This window comes from Schistocerca gregaria, chromosome X, assembly GCF_023897955.1.
Source record: "Schistocerca gregaria isolate iqSchGreg1 chromosome X, iqSchGreg1.2, whole genome shotgun sequence".
Classification (NCBI taxonomy): Eukaryota; Metazoa; Arthropoda; class Insecta; order Orthoptera; family Acrididae; genus Schistocerca; species Schistocerca gregaria.
This window is the reverse complement of record NC_064931.1, coordinates 389,758,719-389,784,511: the sequence shown is the minus strand read 5'-3', so window position 1 is coordinate 389,784,511 and position 25,793 is coordinate 389,758,719. Positions and strand designations below refer to the sequence as shown.

Genomic DNA, 25,793 nt, shown 5'->3' with positions numbered 1-25,793 from the left:
ACAAGACACTGTCAACCAATGGTATTTGGCTTTTGCATATTCGTGGGTTTTGTCCTTAGGTTTACCAACTCGACATGGCTTATGGGCATCGATGTGAACTTCAGCCAGCATAACAACATCCTTCAAATACAATCTCTTCTTTACAGTCAGTTATATGCTTTAGTATTTCGACCAGTCTTCCTTAGCATCGAAGTCACTACACCAGTGACTGGCCAGATCACTTGGAACATCCAGGTCCACCACCTTGGATTTAAGTAAGCTGTCAACCATGTATACTGTCTCAGTATGCCCAAGTCGTAACTTGGAATGTGATCTCATACAGATCTACCGGCCGGGGTGGCCGAGCGGTTCTAGGCGCTACAGTCTGGAACTGCGTGACCGCTACGGTCGCAGGTTCGAATCCTGCCTCGGGCATGTATGTGTGTGATGTCCTTAGGTTAGTTAGGTTAAAGTAGTTCTAAGTTCTAGGGGACTGATGATCTCAGATGTTGAGTCCCATAGTGCTCAGAGCCATTTGAACCATCATACAGATGTCCCTCGTATGCGAAGGTCGCCATCTTGGATTTTGATGTCGTACAGGATGTCCCATTATGCCTAGGTTGTCATATTGGAACGTCTTCTTGGATTGTGATGTCATACAGACTGCCTTCGAAATTCACACCAGCTGAACAATGCACCATCTGGAACTTTGGAATCTCCTATCAGTTTATACCTACGACAACGTTCCTAATTCTACAGTAGAATCATAGGTTTTTGGGGGGAAATCCTGGCTGTTTTCAATTTCCTGACCTTTTTTTAATTTCCCACCATTCTATACATCGTGCATTTGGCCTTTGTCTTAGGGGGCGGGAGTTGTGGCAACATAGCATGGTGTCATCGGTGATGTCATTGCGGGGTGGGCCTTAGTGATGCACTTTTTCCCAGCTGTGCTACATATAGTCTTCTAGATATCAAATTAATTGCATGACACATGCACCTCTCAGATTTCATACAAATGCCTTCTGTATTACTAAGCGACTATCCTAGAACCCAATACCAGTTGCAAGTTGTCTATCGAAAAACATCCAGGGGCAGCAAAAAAAATTATTTTCAATATTTCACGTAATAATTGACCAAATTTAAAAATTTGAAATTCTGTCACAATGTACACGTTAAGAAGTATAATCTTATATTGAAAGTTTAAGACAAACATTACAGTTAGAAACTGTATCCCTCACAGAATGATGAAAGGAAAAAAAGTCTACTACATTTCCGCTGTCCATGCAGTAAACTTTCAGCAGAAGACACAGCGTTTTAATTTATAACTTCTTTACATACACCACTGGAACAACCTGCAAAATTATATCGTTGTACCACAAGTAATTCAGGAGATACGTCATAAACATTGAGATGCCGTGCATGAAAAACTCACTTTTCCTTAAAATGGAGTGCAGTTTACTCAGACTGTATTTATCCAGTGTTTCACAACGAGACCACTTAGTAACTTCCAACAAACTTCACGCATAATTTCAAACATTTTGTAAACTCTTTCTCACTTACAAGCTTTAATGTCAAATATTTAACATGCCGGTATTAACTCATTTCTAAAGTAATCAAATGTGTGAAGCTGTTTCATACATGGGAATTCGATTCTTTGAAGAATAGAGGGTTTATTGGTATTTTTCTGAAGCAGTTTCTTATTCCTTATGATAAAGCAGTGTACTATTAACTGATGTAAAGAAATTATTATCACGTTTAAAATATTTTGTGTATTTCATATTAATGAAGCTATTATTATCGTACTAGAATATTTAATTTAATTTATTGTTACTCTTGTTAAACTCGTACGCATCTGTGGTACATTAAAAATTGTGGTAACAGTAAGTTAGATTTGGTAGAGGGGGGGGGGATAAGGAGACAACAGAAAAAAATTCTCCTCCCCCACCCCCACATGCCTCAAGAACAGGGAACAGAAAACAGAACGCTGGATTGGCTTCTGTTTCAGTGCACTTGATTCGTATCATAATTTGTAATATCTAACATGTCTTCTAAAATAGAGAACGTGTTACTCATGAAGGTATGATCAGAAGAGATAGCGCCACAGACGTACGCTGTACATTGCTTTGTATCTGGTGCCGCCATGTTGAAAGCCCTATGACATTAGCAGACTGTTGTTTACGATTACTTTTTACCATGGTTTACATAACACAGTGAACGATTCAGAACATATTGAACCCAAAAGTGAATGTTTCCATTCTCTCACGTGTACACACGGAACTTCGGCACAATGTGACACCATTCACCACATCCTGCAATGGATTGATCATCTCATCTTCTACAGAACGACATCTGGATCTGACGCCTGTGCGTGACCCCCCTCCCCCCCCCCCCCCACCGATCCCAGTTATCACGTGCAACAAGACTTATTTAACCCTCCACCAGGACTTATGATACACAGTCGGTTCTTAGGCTCCAAATCCGTGTCTATCTATCAGCAGAGCTTGGCTAACTGAGCACGCCAGAACACTTCCGGTCTCACTATTGCATTGTGGACAATCCCTGGATCTAATCAATTGGTGCCTTACAGACCCCTTCCCTTTGACAGTTCCAAAACTGCCTCAATTCTTAGCGGATCAGCAACATACCTGGTTCACTAGTGCTGAATCAGTATTCACCTCTTAAAACACGTTTGACAGTACATCAAAATACTCCACTTCATTGTGTCATTTAGGGTGATATACTATCACAGTGACATCTTGCCTCCACCTAAATTCAGCAAGTTTGAGGGAGCCAAAGTAGCTTTGACTCTAAGACTATGCAAGACCCCAAACAACATATAGTTCAAAATATTCACTTGGAAGAAATAGACAGACTAGGAGTTGTGGTACCTTTTACGAACCATGGTGGTCTCTGGCTAATATCTAGTGTTTCACTGCGGGCCGTATGGTCGAGAAAATTGTCGCGCAACAACCAAACTGTGCTAAAATGCAACAAAGAGACTTCCATTGGAACATCAATTACAGACCCTCACAACCCAGCAGCCATCATCACTAAATACAGCAGGCAGCCATGTTGCACTCAAATGGCAGATGGTTACCGAACAACACCATACTCATCAGAGGTTCTCCTTACATGGCAAGCACAGAGCAGCAGCAGCCATCTTGCCCTCCTACCCATCAGGCCATGACAGCATACTACCAATCTTACCAACTAACACCTGACACCAACACAGTATCTCATGAACTCTGACCCACCCCTCCACACAACACCCGACACCAACACAGTATCTCATGAACTCTGGCCCACCACTCCACTCAACACCCAGCTGATGACAACCGCCAGCGCGACGCCACTCACACTGCAGGATACGGACAACAGGCAAAACACTGCACAGTGGTGCTGGTTCCACTCCTCCTTCAGCGCCACCCCAAGCAAGTGCACCATGCCTAGCCAACACTAAAATCCCTCCCGTCACCTCCACTAAAAATCAGAGGCTGTGGTATTCCAAAGTGTGCCACGCACCATACCCAGTGAACCAGACTAGTTTGTCTCACCCACTCAACAACTCTCAGCCTATATGCATATAAATAACATTTTCTGGAGGACTTGGGATCTGAAATGAGCACAGTTCGAAATACCAGTCATTGCACATCTCGGCAGCTGCCAAAACTTCACATAGACATTCCTACATCCTGACATGAACAAACTCTTGATTTGGGCCGATTGTCTATGCAACTTCCATCTGTGCTCAGATTTACAGTAAGAGATTCAGCTTTGCTGATCAAATGATGTCATCATTAGGGGCATGATCAGATGACCATCAACGCCACTTACACCACAACACAAGGACAACTACCCTTCATTGGTATGCAGGATCCAATTGCTATGGTCCTCCACTGAGAATCAATTAACAGCAACCAGTAAACTGTATATCGACACCAGGAACGAGTGTCTTGCATTAAAAGAGGAAAATTCATCCCTTCAGGTGCTAATGCATGACAACACCAGTTATCAGGGGCAGTACTGCAGCTTAGGGCCCTTCAGGCTTCACCTGTCGTCACCATAGAACAAGTAGCACTACAGGACGAATACCCACAAACATATGGCATATGGAGGAGAACCTTCATACCTGAGTACAGAAATTCACTGCCAGCTCCAATGACAGCAACAAATTCCGTAACCTTGAGAGTTATTGCCCCAAATATTACCCACCTTGGACTGCACAGGCACTAATGGCTACATGCAGACATGTCACCACTGCAAAGAAACAATGAATATCATTTATGACTCTATAGATCTGTTTGAGTCTTCATGGACATCGCCTCTCATCATCAGCAAACACCTCTCTTCACCAGTAACTACACTGTAACAGATTAGTGCCAATGAAACAAGTGACAGTGCAATCAGTGTCTATCCAAATTACTGACTGTGATATCCATCTTTACCCCCTCCCCTTCCATACCACCCAACTTCTACCCTGTCACAGCATTATGGGCGACATTTTACACAGCATCGGAACAACGTGGGGACCTCTCATATTTCTCAAAGCATGCCACCTCTCCCCTGACAAATGACAAATTACCAAAGCCACAATGGACCAGTTGCTTTACAAGGAAATCATTTGCTTAACAACGACAGTATCCAACCTTCAAACAGCCCTTGGGCTTCACCAACATATCTGGCCTGCAAAAAAGACTACATTTCGAATGTGCAGGGACTATAGGGCCTCAACACTTGGACATTCCCTGAATTGTACCCAGTACCTAATATCTAGGACTCTACACACTCATTATCTGGTGCAACCATCTTCAGCAACATAGTCTGCCGAAAGGCATATTTGCAAGTATGCATGGCAACTGAAAACATTGGTAAAACTGACGATATCACCTGTTTCAGGTTATTTGAAAATCTTTTCATGCCGTTTGGATCAAAAAATGTGGCTCAGATGTGGCAGAGATTCAGATATTAGACATGGCCTACACCTCAACAGGAAAGGGAAGGGTAAACTGGCTGGGCTGATAGCAGGAAATTTAAAGGGGGGAGGAACTACATCTCATGGTGGAAACTCTTTTTTAGTGTAAGATCAGTGTCCAGTGGGAAACTCAGCCAGGCAAGTACTAAAGATGTTAAAAAAGTTCAAGATACAAAAGTAAAGTGAAAAATACTGTTAGTATATTTCATCAAAATATTGGGGGATTGAAGAATAAAATTGATGAGCTTCTGCTTTGTTTAGAAGATATAGAAACCAAGAATGTAATAGATATACTATGCCTGTCTGAGCATCACATTGTCACTGATATGCAAAAGGTTAGCATCAATGGGTACAAATTAGCTGCACATGTAAGTAGAGATAATATGATGAGAGGAGGAGTTGCCATATATGTCAAAAGCTTCCACAGTGCAAAAAATTTAGAAACTAAAAAATTTTGTGTAGAGCAACATATGGAAGCATGTGCCACTGAACTTAAACTAAATGATGGCACTTTCATAATTGTAACAGAGTATAGGTCCCCCTCAGGGAATTTCCAGCTATTTTTAGAAAACTTGGATGCTTTGTTGTGCTATCTGTCAGACAGGGGGAAGCAAATTATCATTTGTGGGGATTTCAATGTTGATTCCCTGAAAGAGTGTAACAGGAAGAATGACCTTTTAGTATTACTCAGTTCTTTCAATTTGAGCTCCGTCATTGATTTTCCTACTCGGATAACAAAGAACAGCAGTACATTGATAGATAACTTTTTTATAGACCAAGATAAGTTTAAGGACATAAATGCTTATCCTGTTGAGAATGGTCTTTCAGATCATAGTGCACAGCTTGTTACAGTACATGACATAGCTCCATGCAGTATAATAAATCAGACTTTCAAAGCAGTGCGTTCAATTAACAATATAAATATTGCAAACTTTAGGGAAAGCCTACAGCAGCTAGACTGGGATGAAGTGTATAAGGAACCCGATGCAAACTTGAAATATAACTTATTTCACAATAAATTTTTAAGGGTATTTGAAAATTGTTTTCCCAAGAAAATAGTTAAACATAATTCCAAGAAAACATATAAAAAACCTTGGCTAACTAAAGGAATAAGAATATCTTGCAAACGTAAAAGAGAACTGTTTCTAACAGCAAGAGGGAGTACTGACCCCGAAATTGTTCAATATTATAAAAACTATTGTGCTGTACTAAGAAAAGTTATTAAAAAGTCCAGAAGCATGTGTATCATGTCTGAGATCAGTAACTCTGATAATAAAATTAAAGCAATTTGGAATGTTATTGAAAGGGAAACAGGGCAACCAAGAGCACAGGAAGACTTTAGTGCAATAAAATTGATTGACAAGTGCACTAACAAACAATCAGAAATTGAAAATATTTTGAATAATCATTTTTTAAATGTTGTGGAGAAAATAGGATCTAGATCTTCACTAGAAGAGGCAAGGCTATTAATAGAAGAGGCCATACCTGCGCAGTTTGAAACAACTGTAATTCCACCAACCTCTCCCTCTGAAATCAGTAAAATAATAAACTCACTGAAAAGTAAAAGCTCTTACGGAATTGATGGCATTTCCAGCAAAGTACTTAAAGCTTGTTCCCCACAGATAAGTAGGATTCTCAGCCACGTATGTAATAGCTCTTTGGAGCAGGGTGTTTTCCCTGATAGACTGAAATATGCCATTGTAAAACCATTGCATAAAAAGGGGGATACGTCAGATGTCAACAACTACCGCCCAATCTCTCTTCTGACAGCTCTATCAAAAATTTTTGAGAAAGTAATGTATTCAAGAGTGGCCTCCCATATTTGTAAAAATAAAGTACTAACAAAATGTCAGTTTGGTTTTCAGAAAGGCTTTTCAACAGAAAATGCTATATATGCTTTCACTGATCAAATATTAAATGCTCTGAATAACCGGACATCACCCATTGGTATTTTTTGTGATCTCTCAAAGATCTTTGATTGTGTAAATCATGGAATTCTTTTAGATAAGCTAAATCATTATGGTTTGAGTGGGGCAGTGCACAAATGGTTTTCATACTTAACTGGAAGAATGCAGAAAGTTGAAATAAGTGGTTCGTGTAATGTTAAAACAACAGCTGATTCCTCAAACTGGGGTGCTATCAAGCACGGGGTCCCACAGGGTTCGGTCTTAGGTCCTTTACTGTTCTTGATATACATTAATGACTTACCATTCCACATTGATGAAGATGCAAAGTTAGTTCTTTTTGCTGATGATACAAGTATAGTAATAACATCCAAAAACCAAGAACTAAGTGATGTAATTGTAAATGATGTTTTTCACAAAATTATTAAGTGGTTCTCAGCAAACGGACTCTCTTTAAATTTTGATAAAACACAGTATATACAGTTCCATACAGTAAATGGCACAACTCCAGTAATAAATATAGAATTTGAACAGAAGTCTGTAGCTAAGGTAGAATTTTCAAAATTTTTAGGTGTGTCCATTGATGAGAGGTTAAACTGGAAGCAACACATTGATGGTCTGCTGAAACGTCTGAGTTCAGCTACGTATGCTATTAGGGTTATTGCAAATTTTGGTGATAAGAATCTCACTAAATTAGCTTACTATGCCTACTTTCATTCACTGCTTTCGTATGGCATCATATTCTGGGGTAATTCATCGTTGAGTAGAAAAGTATTCATTGCACAAAAACGTGTAATCAGAATAATTGCTGGAGCCCACCCACGGTCATCCTGCAGACATCTATTTAAGGATCTAGGGATCCTCACAGTAACCTCACAGTATATATATTCCCTTATGAAATTTGTTGATAATAATCCAACCCAATTCAAAAGTAATAGCAGTGTGCATACCTATAACACCAGGAGAAAGGATGATCTTCACTATGCAGGGTTAAATCTGACTTTGGCACAGAAAGCGGTAAATTATGCTGCCACAAAAGTCTTTGGGCACCTACCAAACAGCATCAAAAGCCTGACAGATAGCCAACTAACATTTAAAAATAAATTAAAAGAATTTCTAGATGACAACTCCTTCTACTCATTGGCTGAATTTAGATATAAACTAAGTAAAAAAAAAAAAAAACTTAATCATTAGTGCATGCAATATTTTGTGTAATGTAATTTCTTGTGCAGACATCTTTTATTAACCTGACATGTTCCACATCATTACGAAGTGTCGTATTCATGATCTATGGAACAAGTATTAATCTAATCTAATCTAATCTAATTCATTGACTCAGCCCTACGCAAACTACTACTTTTGTTTCCCCATACCTAGACGACATACTGCTTTTTCCTTTCTATGCCAAAAGATCATGAAAACCACATCTCACAAGCTTTCCATACCTAAGAACATCCATGCTTTATTGAAAGCACTGGAAAATGCGACTCACGTCAGCAGGACATAACATTTTTAGGAAGTTCCATTTTGTCAGTAGAGATCAGGCCAACGGAAGAGAGGACAGAACTCATACAGTTCACACCCAAGTCCACTAGCTACAAGGACCTACACAGATTCCAAGGAATGATCAGTTTCTACTGGCATTACATCCTGCAGACAGTTGAAATCCAAGCACCCTCACAAACACCCCATCTGGAAACAATACCACAGGAGACTTAACTGTAACGTGGTTCGAATAAATGTTACAAACGTTCATGTCAGTCAGACAATTGTTATAGAGGGCTGTGACTTTGCCTCACTCCAAACCAATGGCCTACCTGTCAATCATAGCTGGTGGTAGTGACACTGCCATTGGCGCAGTCCTACAGCAATCAGTGAATGGTGTTCATCAGTCCTTAAGTTTTTTCCTCGTGTAAATTACAAGGACCCTAAAGGCTGTAGTCAGCATACAACCATGAACTACTCACATTCTACAAGGTGGTAAAATATTTCAGGTGAGACATTGAGGGTTGCCCCCCCCCCCCCCCTTACATGTTTCACCCACCACCGAAACTTGGTGACTGATGACCCTGTTGTTTGGTCCCTTTATAACCCAAAGCAAACTGCCCCTTGGTAAGTACCATTCACAATCCTAGTATGGATATATCACCCCTCCACTTCAGACTCCTAAACTTCATAGCACAATTATTCTCAACAGACAACTAACATGTGAATGGGAGGTGAAAATTTTGTGTCGCACTTGTGCCCTGCCTGCATGCCCTCGGTACATTACTCAACCAGAAGGATGTGGCAAATGCATAAGAGCAACACAATGATTTACCTGAACTCTTAGACAACCCCAACATCTACAGCATGAACAAATAAGGTTACCCAGCTCTAACATTAAACTATGTTGTGACACCTCACAGGGCAGATTATGCCCACCGATTCCAGTGGCATTTAGGAAATTAATTTTTGACAGCCTCCACAATCTGTCACTCCTCACAGTTTTCCTCACTGTAAGCCTCAGTACAGAATGTTTGTTTGCAGGAAATGGGTGCAGCCCTGTGTTGCTTGCCAACATAGCAAGATCAGAGAGCACACATTCTCCCTACAGACACGTTTACTGTACCAAAAGGACATTTCCAGCATCTACACATGGACTTATTTACCTTCACCCAAGTCCAAAGGTTACAAATACGTTCTCTGGGTCATTGGCTTCATGATTTGCTAGGTAGAAGTAATCTCTTTTTGAGACATTACAGGTGAATCAATGAAATAGGCTTTCATAAACACCTGGAATTTCCATTTGGTCTCCCCTATCTATCACAACTGATCATAGTCAGCAATTCCAATTACTCCTCTTTGCCAACTTGTGCAGGCTATGGGTGAGCATGATTTCACACAACAGAACAGTGGATTAGTGGAACTATGGCATTGGAGGTTGTAGGCACCTTAATGTGCCTTGGTACCCAATGCACAACACTCTGCCCTGCATACAAAGACAATCCTAAGTCATCACTAGTGGAGGTGCTTCCACACCATCAACACCTGCAGAACTACCTTCATAGGTACAGATTGTATAACTTCACATTACCACCACTCTCACATCCCCATCTCACGCTTATAGTATCCAAACTGATCTTCCCCGAGGTCGGCTTCTACCAGTTTTTCCGTTCGTCTGTAAAGAATTCGCGTTAGTATTTTGCAGCTGTGACTTATTAAACTGATAATTCGGTAATTTTCACATATGTCAACACCTGCTTTCTTTGGGATTGGAATTATTATATTCTTCTTGAAGTCTGAGGGTATTTCGCCTGTCTCATACATCTTGCTCACCAGATGGTAAAGTTTTGTCAGCACTGGCTGTCCCAAGGCCGTCAGTAGTTCTAATGGAGTGTTGTCTACTCCTGGGGCCTTCTTTTGACTCAGGCCTTTCAGTGCTCTGTCAAACTCTTTTTGCAGTATCATATCTCCCATTTCATCTTCATCTACATCCTCTTCCATTTCCATAATATTGTCCTCTAGTACATCGCCCTTGAATAGACCCTCTATATACTCCTTCCAACTTTTTTGCTTTCCCTTCTTTGCTTAGAACAGCGTTTCCATCTGAGCTCTTGATATTCATACAAGTGGTTCTCTTATCTCCAAAGGTCTCCTCAATTTTCCTGCATTTTTATATTTTCTCCTTTCATCAATTAAATTCAATATTTCTTCTGTCACCCAAGGATTTCTACTAGCCCTTCATTTTACCTACTTGATCCTGTGCTGCCTTCACTACTTCATCCCTCAGAGCTACCAATTCTTCTTCTGCTGTATTTCTTTCCCCAATTTGTGTCAATTGTTCCCTTATGCTCTCCCTGAAACTCTGTACAACCTCTGGTTCTTTCAGTTTATCCAGGTCCCATCTCCTTAAATTCGCAACTTTTTGCAGTTTCTTCAGTTTTAATCTACAGATTCCACATCTGCCCCTGCAAATGTCTTACAATTTAAAACCTGGTTCCTAAATCTCTGCCTTACCATTATATAATCTATGTGATACCTTCTAGTGAAAGACAAACCTACAATATCTGTCCACTTGTTCAAACCTGCTTGTGTGCTAACAGCAAAGGAGGATACCCCCCCCCCCCCCCATCCCCATACCTCAACCTCCAATCTCCCCTACCCAACAGCCCTTCTGACATGGACCTTCACTTCGGTACTACAGCCTTGACATTGGGACTGAGCTGCATCTGCATGGCCCACACGTCGCCGACGATGGCCATCCCCACTCCCGCCAAACATATTGATTGTGGCAACATACAAACATGTTTTTATCTGTAACCTTAACTAACAATCTTTGTTCTGGCAGTTCCCATCTGTTACTTGAGTTGTGTGTTTTGTGGTAACATGCACTGTATCAGATCAGTGTGTAATAGTGACAATAAAGTGCAAAATTCTGAACCAAAGTGTCAGTATGTTATTCTACCCACCCCTGGCTACCAAGGACTTCCTCATGTGTGTAAAAGAAAATATCACTTGTACGAATCCACTTGCAAATGAAATGTGACTCCTTTACCCTTCAGACTTGAATAAATATGATTAGTATATCTGTAAATGATACAAGTTGGCAGTTTTGACCAAATCAGAACATGCAGAAACCCTGTTGTCTGACACTATGTGTCACTCGGGAGTATGAAAGTGTGGACATTTTTAACATGGAGTTGACATCCTAAATATTTGTCCATGAATGAATAGAGGAATGTGCTATTCGAAACTGTATCCCACTTTAGTTTACATAATAATTCACGATTAAATTAGCTTGAATCAAATATAATTCTAGTTCCCTAGATTAATTTGTGAGGAGATCTTCAAGAATGTAGAACACAATGCATCATAAAATATATGTTTATTAAAAAAAGTGGAACTTGACAGAAATGGCAACCCAAAGATATGGTTAATGCAATAATAGCTATCAGGGATAAAACTAAAACCATAAATAAAGCAGCAAGATGTTTTAATAAGGTATACCAAAAGTTGCTCTCTTTAGAAAGGTGCTTAGAAAGGATATATGTGTATCTAAATACTTAAACCTCTGAAAAATTATTAAAAAAACAGTTCTTAACTAAGAAACTAAAAGAGAACTAGTAGAATATTGTCTATTGATGGGAAAATGTTCTGTCGTCTCAGTCACAATGACATGACAACTAGCAGTAAGATATGGAATCTACAGTTTATTCAGCAATGACACATCTAGAAAGGCATTGTTCACTCAGTTTATGAACAGGCAGAAGAATCAGTTTTCAGTAAGAAAGCCTAAAGGGACATCACTTGCTCAAACCACTGATTTCAACCACGAGAATCCCATGAACATTTTTGACCTTCTGTTACCCATTTAACTGAGCATACAAAACCTATAGCTGAATCTCCAGTCCTGCTGATACACAGTGGATGTTACTCTCATATTAAGAATATAGATTTGTAGTAAAAGCTAAAGATCATCATGTGACCATTCCCTACTTGCCATTGCATAACACCCATGGATAGGACTTCCACGATCCCCTTTAAAGACACATTATAGTGAAATGATTATACAGGCACTAAGAACGGTTGGTATGAATACTTATGATACTGCAAAAATGTAAAAGGTATGTAATAGTTCTGTAGATTGAAACATATGGGTGTTTATCCACTAAAGAGGAGTGCTTTTAGTGTGACAGATTTCATTGGCACTGAACATGAAGCGGACAGGTTGCTGACATTGCCAAAGCACTTCAGGATGATGACGACGATGACGTCGACATTGACAATGATGATGATGATGATGATGGCAATGACGACTTACAGCCTTCTGGAATTGGCAATGGAGGTGACCCAAAGAAAGCTGAGGGTGGAGACTAGAAGAGCAGAAAGCAGATCCACAAATATTTATAGTCTGTATTAAGTGGCGACGCATCTCTCAAGTCCTAAGACACCAGGGAGAGATTGGAAAGCACTTCCAGCCATTGTCCTAATCAGTTAGCCCAATAAAATGTGTTAGTGTTACTTAGACAAGAAACAAAGTGAACAGAAACTATAGAAGAAAAAGGGGTCTACTCAGGGAGCTACCTGTGGAAACAGTGAGCAACCAGCAAACTGTCAGATAGATATACAAAAGAAATGACTGCTCAGATTGGGAAACGAAGACCCTCCTTGGAAAGCTAATGAAATGAAGATGAGAGTTCTAGGGAGTAATAATGAATAGAAAGGCTATCTTCTGATAGTTCAACCCAGACAGAACTTGCTGTGAAAGGAGTTTGTGCAAAGGACAATGCAGACTGTACATCTTGTGCTCATAGTGAGACATTCACAAAATTCAGAATCTGGATAGCTTTGGGTTCAATGTGCCATGTGTCAGCAGTGAGCCAATGTTTTATGCAGCAGGTGAGAGACTGAAACTTTCATGAAATACTTTTGTTCATGAAGAATTTTAAATTGTGAATTGCAATTGTGGTTTATGGATCATAAAAAAATTATTTTAATTTTACACTGCACTCTTTAGTTTCTGCCAGATGAGCTCAGTGCATAATTTAATAGTATCATTAATAAAAACATAAAATGGAGTTTTTAAATTCATGTTGAATTTGTTTCATATTATCACCTCATCACAAAATGCTTGTAAATGGCAGCATATGTAATATTTGAACCTGTTCAATTTTCATCACAGTTCATATTCCTTTATAATACAGGTAGAAACTAACAGAGGTGCCATTTCTGACGGAACATATATTTTAATTTCAGAATTTTGTATCTAAGCAGTGTTTTACATTACCGTCACCTCGCCTATGTCTTTTTGTATTCATCTGGAGGAAAGTTAGGAATAACTACAATCACAAGAACAGCATGATTGTAGTTGGACACTGGTGTGGGGACATATTTTGTTGGAAATTCACATTTTTACTGGTAGTGGGAGGGATTCAGTTAATGTTCTGCACTGTGCTGTTCCAGTGAAAGGATTTATCACAGATAATTGGCCACTGAGATCTTCTGATCTGAATCATTTAGAATTTGTCTAGAGTGCACTATCAGGTGAATTGTAGCCCATCAACTGCCACCTATTTTAGACCTCAACCTAGTTCTTTGTCATGAATGAGACTCGTAGCCAGTAGAAGGTTTGAACCACCCTGTATACATCAGCCACCTTGCTCTCAAACTTGGATAATAGCTCTCATTGATCACATCCTTCATTAGCTCTTTTGTTGTTGTAGAAGAGGTTTTCCAGTATGTCTTTATTTATTTATTAGCAATCAGTAGCTTCAGATTCAGAACCTCTCCAGTGGCGTGTTTTGGGCAGAGATGTGTAGCAATTGTAAGTTCTGCAGTGTTCTACAACTCTTTTGATGTCTTGTTTAGTAAATATGCTCTCATTGCTTGATCATGCTTCACATTTGGACATTAGTGTTCAAGGCATGTTCATGAAGTAAAGGCCATTTGCATGTATTTAAATGTTGGAACCTCAGAAAACAATTGCATGAGTGCATATATTGATTGTTTCTGAAGTCATAAAAGTCATTGTTTTGATTCAGTAGTCACAATGAGAGAACAGTTTAGACAATGATTTCGAGACTTTCTCATGTTGGGCACACCTCTGTTTGCACGATTGTCACAGAAGACCTTTTGCAAGATGGATACTGAAAATGCTGCCTGTGACAAGGAGAAAACTCAGCATTTCTGATGGGAATTTTCCGACAATCCACCCTATAGTCCCAATCTCAGGGCCTGTGACTGTTGCCTCTTCTTGCATCTGAAATAGTGTCTTTGTGGACAATGGTTTGAAGATGACAAGGATGTTTGAAGTGAATGGCAATTATGTGCAAATATGAAGTATGAATTCCATTCTGTATGATAGGTTCTTCCAGAAGAGTGTTGATATTGTAGTAGGAATGGGCAAGTGGCAGATACTAACAGCAAGGCATGATAACTCAGCTCTGCAATGCATGTACTGTGCGCTTCATTTCCAAACACAGGTTTTGAATATACCTCCATTCTGACATTATTTGTTTATTCATTCTTGAAATTCTGCAAGTATTAATTTTCACTTGTAGGATCTTACTATTTAATGTCCCTCATGTTACTGTTATACATGTTGAAATGATGCAAAAAAACATAAATAAATCTTGAAATGTTTGTTCCAGGTTACCAGCATGGGGTGCAAGGCAAATATCAAAAATCCTTGGCATCAAATTTCATCTTCGAGGACTGGACAATGTTGTTACTGACTCTGGGTGTGTCGTTGTAATAAACCACCAAAGTTGTCTGGATTTACTTGGTAAGGAATAGTTGGAACTTTCATTCTGCATTAGTTTATGATGTATACAATTAATACTCCCACTGAGAAAAATCTGTAAAGTCAAAGCAACTGCCAACATGAATAACTTAGAAGAAGATATCCATGATGTAGTGAAGCAAATTGAATCATTAGGTTCCTTTCTGAATACGCTGATATAATAGCTCTAAATTTAGCAGTCATCAACTAATACACATTCAGCAAAAGATCCGTACTTACAAAGACTGGAAAGTTGCACAGGTCATGCCAATACACAAGAAGTGAAATAGCAGTAATCTGCTGCATTACAGCTCAATATCGCAGGTATCAATTTGCAGTAGAATTTTTAGAACATGTACTGTATTCAAACATCATCAATTACTTTGAAGAAAACAAACTATTGACACATAGTCAGCACAGCTTGTTCTTGTGAAATATAGCTAACTCCTTAGTCACACAAACTAATGAGTGCTATTGGCAGGGAATCTCAGATTGTTTCCATATTTCTAGATTTCCAGAAGGTTTTGATACCATTCCTCACAAGTGACTTCTAATCAAATTGCATGCCTATGGAGTCTCATCTCAGTTGTGGGACTGGATTCATGATTACCTGTCAGAAAGGTCACAGTTTGTAGTAACTGTCAGACAGTCATTGAGTAAAACAGAAGTGATATCTGGTGCTCCCATAAAAAGTACTATAGGCCCTCTAGCCAAAAGAAATTTAGAAGAAAATAAAAGAAATGAGAAATACTGAAGTGTAAAAATATGATGCATTACTATGCCAGAAAGTAATGATTTCATCTACATATGCTAAGATGCCTTTCTGTTCTTTTATAGCATGTTTCAGGAGGAATAGCAGATATTTTTAGTGGTGGTAGTATACAGTAATTTAAATGAACCATTCCATATAACGTATGTCCAATTTTTATTTTTTACAGAGATACAGCTATTTGAATGTATGTGAAATAAGTACCTATAGAAGACGTTAAGCAAAGGCAGATGATTAAGTTCAAAGTTGATTTTCACAAATTCCAACTCTGGAAAATTCCACCTCTGACTTTAGTGCACTTTCAGATTCTTTTGGCAGCACCAAGCATATCTCATCTGTCATCTTGGTGTTCTGTCTCAAGGGCAGTGTCATTATAATCTGGATGATCAATTCATCCCTGGTGTTTACGTTTACTTTTTCTTTCTTGACTTAGCCTGCGAAGAAAGATGATTGTTTGTGTCACTCCATCTTCCGGGGAATGTTAAGCATAACTGATGGGTCACCTGATGACTAGAATGTGTACAGGGGCCCCAGTGAGCTAAGAGAACATTCACATCTTTCTAGCCAAAGTAACCTCTTTCAAAAATGTTACTGGCTCATTTTCATGAAAGTGTAGATAAAAGCACCCTGTAAGACAAGGTAATACAACAGGCTCAGTCAACTGACTGACTGTCATACCACAGCATATGTTTCCAAAAAGTATTCTGAAAATTTCTCCACAAAGGTATGTTTGTTTCTGTCAGATCACAGATGTAAGTTGAGAGTATTACTGATAACATCGTGAGTGAAAGTGGCCTAATCAGTAAACAGTATTAATTGGATTGATTTGCAATTTGCCAATGACAGAATTCTTTGTTTACTTTAGTCCTTCTGGAAGGTGTTGAATCCACTGTCAATGATAAGGTTAGAGGTTATTCATGTGTAATGTCTGCCATATTATTGTATGTGGAACACTGTTATGTGTCGAAACTGTGCAGTTCAATGTGTGCTTGTTGAAGGAAAATATTCTACCAACTGAATAATGTCTTCTGGTCCATCCATACTGTGCTCATTTGTTGATTAAAATGCTGGGCACTGCACCAGTCTCATTCAGTTTGATGAAAACACAAATAAATACTCTTCAATGTAGTATTCTGTAGTTAGGAAATCATCTACCATATTCTCTACAAGCAGATTTATCATCAGCAGCAGCAGGTCTTGCATTACAAACCCCTTTCACTAATACTATACTGACATAGTCAGCATTGGTAAATATGTGCAGCATGTTGAATTGGTGCAGTATATTGATCTGATCGAATGAAATTTTCCTTGGCACACATTAGTCTCAACTTTACCTTTGATATTGGTAGAAGCAAAATAAATGAATTAAAATTTGTGGCACATCTGGGTCTCCTTCTTACTATGCAAATGTGCTAGCCATTACACTGCTGTAGCATTGTGGCTATCTCCCCCAGCTTCATGGAGTACCTAATCATCACTATTTAATTCCATCAGGTCAATAGATCACTTATGGCTGAGGTACAGGTATGATTTCCCCACTAAGTACGAAGCTCGGTTGCTGTCCCAGTGTCAGAGAGCCTTGGCAATAATGGTGATAGGAGATGGGGAAATGGGCTGAAGTTCTGAATTGAAATTTGTGTTAGGGAGGACGCTGGACTTAGGTAGCCCATGCAGTTGTGGTAGCCACAATGGTATGGTAGTGTAATGGCTAGCACATCTGCCTAGTAATCAGGAGACTTAGGTTCAAGTCCTTACTGTGCCACAAATTTTAATGAATTTTTTCAGCTTCTGTCATTAATGATACAGTATAGCTGCCCAACCAACCAGAATCGCATTCCAATTCAATTATGTAAACTCAAGCACAACTTCACAACTTGAACTACAAAACTGACAATCGACAAATAAGCCCATAACAACGAGAGTAACAACACACAAAATGAAAACTTCTCTCTGTTACATTCCAAAAGCTGTATCTCTGTACTCAATAAAAATTGGACACATGTTATGTGGTATATGTTGTTGAAAGTAGTCTGTATAGCAACCTCCTAAAATAGATACTATTTCTCCTGTAATGTGATATATTTATGGTGTGTAGTAATGCATTGTCTTGAACAAAGTCCATATTTTTATACAATATGCATGTAAATAAAGTTCTAAATTTAATAATACTAATATATTTTTTGAAGATTATGTATTGAAATTTATCTGTATTTTTCAATGTGTTAGTCTGTACCATTGCTTAACAGCCCTGTATAAGTATTTATTAAAATTGTTTGTGATCCTTTGCAGTACTTGCTGAGCTTTGGCCAAAGCTGAAACGATGCACTGTTATTTCAAAGAAAGAAGTTTTTTACCTGTGGCCTTTTGGACTTGCTGCCTGGTTGTGGGGAACCATCTACATCAATAGACTGAATGTTGAACAAGCACAGGCAGCAATAAACAGCACTGCAGACACCATAAAAAATGGAAAGGTACGTATTTATTTGTATGGAATGCCAGGATGCATCTTTGGAAATGGTCATTGTCAATTGCCCTCCTCATCCAGCAGTCTTGAGATGATCCATAATTCAAAGAGCAAATATAACAATGAAATAGGTTGTATCTGTAATTTTTCTGTATTTACACAAGTAGTCATCATAACCAACAGAACTAATAACAGTAACTTCAGTTGCAGCTGCCCTAACACCAACAGATTTCCTATATGGTACTAACAATGTGGTACTGAAGGCACCAATATCATATCAGGGAAATTTTGTATTTGTTGTATTGGTACATGTTGTTGTATTGGTACATGTTGTTGTATTGGTACATGTTCCACAATAACATACAGTGTTTCTCAAGCATTACATTTATAAAATAATCATGTTGTGTAAATTTTGTCCAAATGGATAATCAAATACTGTACGTTCACATTTTTTTTTTTGCTTTGAGAAGTTTATTACAAACAGAAATTATCTGAAATTGGAGGTGGTTTGTAAGATGACTGCTTCTTAACTGTCAATGATTTTCAGCAGGTAAAAAATGGAAAAGTCAATTTAATTATGCCTCTACTTCTTTGACATAATCTGTGTGAAGGAGATACCAAAATAACAACTACAGGTGAAAACATCAAGAAATTAATTGATATGGTATTGGATTATGACTGATTAAAAATTTATGAAATAGCTGACATCACAAGGATATCAGAGAAAAGTATAGTACCATTTCCATGTGGTCATAATGGAAATGGATGAAGATGGGTTCACTGAGGTTTATAGCTGTCAGATTTACAGTGCAACAGTGCCAAACTTCTGGAAGCAACTGTTTGCCTCTCGGCTACAGTAGTGGATCCTTTGTTGCCTGTTACAGTGCTTGTATGATCAGAAAGCATTATTAATTTACTTGCTTTGTTCATAGACAGAGGTAGATCTATAACCTATATGAGAAATTGTAGGGGACAAATGATAGATCCTTGTGGGACTCCATAATGTGTCTTTTTTCCATTCAGACTGTATGCCTCCTTTACATCTTACAATGTGGCTTGGTTGTAAGAGAGTGTGCCAAAAAGTAATGCCTTCTAATTTTTATGTGTAAACTAGTAAAGACTTTTCAAATACAATGAATTTTATTAACAGTCTACATCTTTATTCTCCATGTCTACATATTTATTTCTCAACATAGTCAACCTGGTTATGAACACACTTCTCCCACGAGATATCAGCTTGTTGATACTGTTTCTGTACAGTGTTTAACTTTGTTGATGGAGCCACAACCGCACCTCTGCTTGCACCAATTCATCACTATCAAAGTTAAGTCCTTGAAGGTGTCCTTTAAATTTTGGAAACAGATGAAAATTGGATGGTGCCAAGTCATGATTGTATGGAGATTGATTGATGACAGTGAGCCTGAGGTTCCATATTTTTGCAGATGTCACAGCGCTTATGTTCAGTCTGTCATTGTCATGCTAAAGGAGGAGTGTTCCATGTTTGGAGAGACTCTTTGAATTTGAAACTCAATTACAGCACACTGTTTCTTACACACTTATATAGGGTGTTACAAAAAGGTACGGCCAAACTTTCAGGAAACATTCCTCACACACAAAGAAAGAAAATATGTTATGTGGACAAGTGTCTGGAAACGCTTACTTTCTATGTTGGAGCTAATTTTATTACTTCTCTTCAAATCACATTAATCGTGGAATGGAAACACACAGCAACAGAATGTACCAGCATGACTTCAAACACTTTGTTACAGGAAATGTTCAAAATGTCGTCCGTTAGCTAGGATTATGTTGTCCGTTAGCGAGGATACATGCATCCACCCTCCATCGCATGGAATCCCTGATGCACTGATGCAGCCCTGGAGAATGGCATATTGTATCACAGCCATCCACAATACGAGCATGAAGAGTCTCTACATTTGGTACTGGGGTTGCGTAGACAAGAGCTTTCAAGTGCCCCCATAAATGAAAGTCAAGAGGGTTGAGGTCAGGAGAGCATCGAGGCCATGGAATTGGTCCACCTCTACCAATCCATCACTCACGGAATCTGTTGTTGAGAAGCGTATGAACACTTTGACTGTAATGTGCAGGAGCTCCATCATGCATGAACCACATGTTGTGTTGTACTTGTAAAGTCACATGTTCTAGCAGCACAGGTAGAGTATCCTGTATGAAATCGTGGTGGTGAATCGAGGAAGTACAGTGCATACTGACGAAACTAAAATGAGCTCTAACATGGAAATTAAGCATTTCTGGACACATGTCCACATAAAATCTTTTCTTTATGTGTGTGTGAGGAATGTTTCCTGAAAGTTTCGCCGTACCTTTTTGTAACACCCTGTATAGTTATGGTACACACTGTCATGTTGTGCACTACAATTTGGAGCCCCCTAGTGGCAGAGGGTTGAAAATATGTAGACATGAAGAATAAAGATGTAAAATGTTAATAACATTTGTTTTATGTGAAAAGCCTGAGGAGTTTTCACATAAAAAATTTGGAGGCATTACTTTTCAGCACGTCTTCATACAAGAAATGTTTCATTCCTAAGACAGTTGAAATCCATTCATTCACTCATTCATTGTGTTCTATAGATACCAGATAGAAGGAGAACTTCTAGAGATGTTCTTTGAGTTGTGATACACATTAGCATAACCAAAATACATCATATAATCTGTAGATTGTAGTATTGACAATAAATTTACACCCTAGTGCATGATGATATTCACAGTTAGGCCTTCTAAATTTAATGAGTAAAAGTCAGTAACTGATGTTGCATTGAGGTGTTGATGAATGAAATTTATCACTGACATTGCAAGGGAATTTTCTGAATAGCCTACGTCTGTGAGGCTGTAGGTGAAAAGAAGGCAGCTCGAGGCTGGAAGTACACCAACACGGTGAGCTCTTGGATGCTTGAAGATGAAGTCTAGTGAGGCAGCGGCCCAAGGATGATTGAGACTGAGGACCAGCAAGGCAGTAATTTGAGGACAATTGAGATGAATTCCAGGGAGGTGAGGGCTTGATTGTGAACTCCAATTGATGGGCTGCTAAGTGCAGCTGGCATGAGCCCAGAGTGTGCACTTGAGCTGAGCAAGAACTCTGATGCAATTGGTGTAAGCTCACAGTGTGTACTGGAAGTAGACTGGCTGGATGTCACTCCAAGCACCCATCCAGCAGAAGGATACCAGCACAGTATTCAGCAGGCATGTGATACAACAAAAGTAAAGTGGTGCCAGTGATTGAAGCACTGTTTTGTGTCATAAGGCTGCTGCTAGCAGCAAAGCTGACAGCAATGGTATTGTGGTAGCAGTGGAGGTTTAGTTGATGCCAGATTCGTTCTGTAGGCCTCCTGAGGGCAGTGCAGCTAGTTGGCTAGTGTGGCAACCTGTGGTACACACCTGTAGGGTTGCTGACATTTCACAGGTGGCAGCTTGGGAATACAATAAGGGGTATTTGGGAAACCTTCCAGTACTGTGTTTCAGAGGCAGAATCAACTCAGTGAAGAAAATGTTGGACAGAGTGCATTCATTACACTTGAATTTAGCTAATTAGAAAAACAGTATATTTTTCGTTATTGTTTTTACATTGAAAACTGCCTTCTAGGGTTGCAAATTCACCAGATATGTAAAAATGTGTGAAAAATTTTAAGATTTATTCCAGATTCCGTGCTTTTCTTTATACAGTACACAAAAATTGCCTTGGTACTTTGGGGAACATGTTTGAATAGATGGAATTAACATTCCAATGTTCTTTGTATATAACTCTTAAATCCTGTTAGAGTATGAATTACAACTAATTTGTGATTTTTGTAAAAAAAATGTATCTGATCATTATAGATTACTGTATTTATTACTACTATTAGTTCTGTTTATGAAGTACATTTACTAGCATTTCAGTATTAGACTGAAATTCTTCATGTGCCATAGAAATTACAGAGCTGAAGAACAACTCCTTATCTACTCTCACTTAACAGAAATAATGCAAATAGTGTTCACTTCAACAAAAGAGTGACAACAACTCTGTCATATTAAGCATATTTGATAAGCCTATAGATTGTGTTACAAACACAAAGTTTATAGAGTGAGTATTGATTATGAGTTGACATGGAATGAATACATAAAGGTACTAACAGAAATAATGTCATCAGCATGTTAAGCTCTTAGGGTTCTGTCATCAGTTTGTAACAGCCAGTGTCTTTTGGTGACATATTAGTCCTATGAGCACTCATTTCATAGCTGTTGGATTCTTTCCTCAATATGAAAGTCACAAACTGCAGACAAGAATGGCAGGAATAATAACTGAAAGTAGTTGTCTGGCTCATTGTAAAAAACTATTTAAAGACCTGTGTATCCTTATTGCACTATGTGAGTACATTTATCAATCTGTTGTAAATATCAGTGAAAACATTAGTTAGCATTTCCCTAGTAGTTTTGTATATAGTGGTGGAGCTAGAGCCATGTTGGACTTGTGTTTATCAAGGAAAAACAAAAAATCTCAAAATTGCATTTTCTGTCAGGGAATAAAATTGTGTAATTATTTTCTTAAGGAACTGGAAAAAGATTACTCATATACATGTACTTAAAAATGCAGCTGAAACATATTTTGTAAGTAATGCATAAGTAATACACAATTAAAATTTGCTTAGAGAACTCAGACTAGGCGTTAACTATGAAATAGGACATCTGCAGCACTCATGTCACAATACATGATCAGAGTATAATGCTTTTACATGCAGATGTGCCAAGATATATAGTGCATGATAGCAGTGTCACCCCTGATCTCAACATATTCAGATGCTGACTCAGTTTTCCAGATGGACTGAAGGGAGTACAGGAAGATGTGCATGTTCATCATCCTTAATTCACCAGTAGCAATCCATAGTGTGTACAGTGGTGCAGTGCAAAACTGTGTTTTATATCAAAAGTTACCTGGTTCAAACTGTATGTGATCAGTAGAACATTGCACAGTGTTACCAACCAAATATGGTATGGTAGTACAGTTATTAAGAAACTGATTTCATATTTGGAAGATGGGATTTACTGTGTCCGACAATCCTGATAAGGTTTTCTTTGGTTTACCAAAATCATTTCATGCAGGTGCTGGTATAGTTCCTTAGGCAAGACGATGACAGACCACCTGTCATATCCCTAGTGTTGACAAATATCCCATATTTTCCTGAAAATCCTATATTTTGGCTATATTCTTGTCAGGTCCTGTGTCCAGTATTATTTCAAATTTATCTCATATTTTTCTAACTTCTGCAATGATAATTAAAATAATTTATTTTGCCTCACACACTGCAGCTTCCCCTATTGTCTCTGGGTCTGTGGTGAACAATTAGACGAGTAACCTGGCAAGAGAGCTTATGTTAAGAGTCTGCTCAGCTATCCAGTGACCTAGAAACTGAAGGAAAGACCACATTATCATAAGCCAGAGGAAGTGAGCATTGTTCTGGCAGATTCGGAGTTTGTAATTTCTCATTTTAATATGAGAGTTTCAAATCTGATGATCAATTGCCAGTTCCAATAGAGTCCACAAATGCCAATAGAGTCCTTTTTCTAAGTTCTGAGCTGAAATTTAAGAATTTTGAAGAAATAATTGATTCAATTCAAATAGATAATGTAGGTTCTTTGTGCGATGAATTTTGTAACACAAAGGATATTTCAAAGAGAAGCATGTCCATGGAAGACAATGCAGACAAAAGGTGGGGTGAACTTTTCTATACCATGAGAGGCAAAAATGTTCAAGTTACTAATTTGTTGAAAGTAGTTGGGTGTGTATTAATCGTTCGTGGTTCAAATGCTGAGCAGAAAGAATTTTTTGCCTAATGAACCATAAATGGACAGAGATGCACAGCAAATGTACCACTGACCTTATAAAAGCAGATCTGCAAGTAGCTGTGAATTTTAATTTTAATTGTAGTGAATTATTTACATATGAAATATGGAATGAATCATTGCAAAAACAAGCAAAGTCTGTTAATCAGTACAAGCAATAACATGAAATAAAACATGCATGCACATTTTAAATATATTCCAACTGTTATTTACAGAAAATGTTGTTTGAAATGTTTATTTTGTAGGGTTTTCCTAGCTTCCATATTTTCTCTGTAAGCGACTCTACCTATCCTTGTCAAACATACTTATATATTTTTTGTGTAAGTATATTATAGCTATTTATTCTCATTGAATTATGGTGACAAACCCTATATCATTGAGAGATGATATCTGGATGAATGAATGACTAAATGAATAACACTGAAAGGTTAAACAGATATTGTGAGATAATTGGAGTGTCTACTTAATTTCTCCAAAGGAACAGCACAAGCAGGTCCAAAGGAAATGCAAATGAAGAACTGACATTCTTATGATGAATAGCTGACTTTGGAATCTTTAAGATTCCTACCTCGTTGGTGAAAGAAAAATTTGCTCATGTCACGACAAAAAAAATTGTTCTAAAAAAGCAGTACAAGTTGCAAGGGGACTTTAAATTTTTCTCCAAATTTTCTTGTTGGAACTAATTTTCCATCAGTCCAGCACCAACACTTCTTTTTCCTGTTTCTTAGAAGTCTTCTTTTTGTGATAGGATAGTTGTTCTTACTGGATAAGTAGTAAAAATTATACATTTCCATTTGCATAACTGACGAACCACCTCTGATTGATCCTGTTTCAGAAAAAATATGCTTCTGCTCCTCTTCTGACTCAAATGTATTGAGACTAGAACTGTAGCTTGTGACACTTCATAGCCACTTTCATGTTTCCATTTTCCAATTTAGTATTTAAACATGAAACATTTTATAGTTCGTTTGTTTTCTTCACAAGTGTGTGCTCTGAGAAAAGGAGTCCTCAAGCTTATCTTGTCAGCTAACAATAAAAGAACTGTTATTATGAAATTGATGTTTATTCTTTCAGATGAAACTGTGCATGTTTCCTGAAGGTACAAGAAACAATGGACCTACATTGCTGCCCTTCAAGAAGGGTGCTTTCCATGTTGCCATTGCTTCTCAGACACCTGTTCAGCCAGTTGTTGTGACACGCTATTATTTCCTTGAGTCAAAGGAGAAAATTTTTAATCCAGGTAACTATGTAAACTTGATAACTACAGAATCGTGACAGTTTGTATAGTTGTAGGACGTAACAAAACTCTGTGGAATTCTGCTTCTAGTATTGTCTACTAAATGTGTACTGCATATGCTAGATTATCTAAATGCAGTGTCTTTTAGATCTACATAATGTGTACCATAATTTTATAAAATGGACTGTAGCTTGAGTGACATGTAGCTCTGTAGTTTTTCATTAATTCAATGAATTTGCCACCTAAAAATATTGATTTTGTTGTTGAAATATTTATAGAGTAGAAGAAATCAGTGATCATGACATAAAGAGTGTTTATAACATCTTCAGACTTGTTAAATGTGGTTCCATACCTG

At 38.3% G+C, this 25,793-nt stretch overlaps 1 protein-coding gene across 5 annotated transcripts in view; it reads left to right on the top strand.

The window, feature by feature from the left end:
• LOC126298779 (1-acyl-sn-glycerol-3-phosphate acyltransferase alpha-like) overlaps positions 1–25,793 on the top strand; it is a 689,206-nt gene that overhangs the window by 647,160 nt on the left and 16,253 nt on the right. For all 5 annotated transcript variants that reach the window (XM_049990236.1, XM_049990235.1, XM_049990237.1 and 2 more), the window contains 3 exons: positions 14,988–15,121; positions 18,177–18,358; positions 25,276–25,441. In XM_049990236.1, coding sequence (XP_049846193.1) covers positions 14,988–15,121; positions 18,177–18,358; positions 25,276–25,441 — 482 coding nt within the window. The remainder of the gene's footprint in view (positions 1–14,987; positions 15,122–18,176; positions 18,359–25,275; positions 25,442–25,793) is intronic.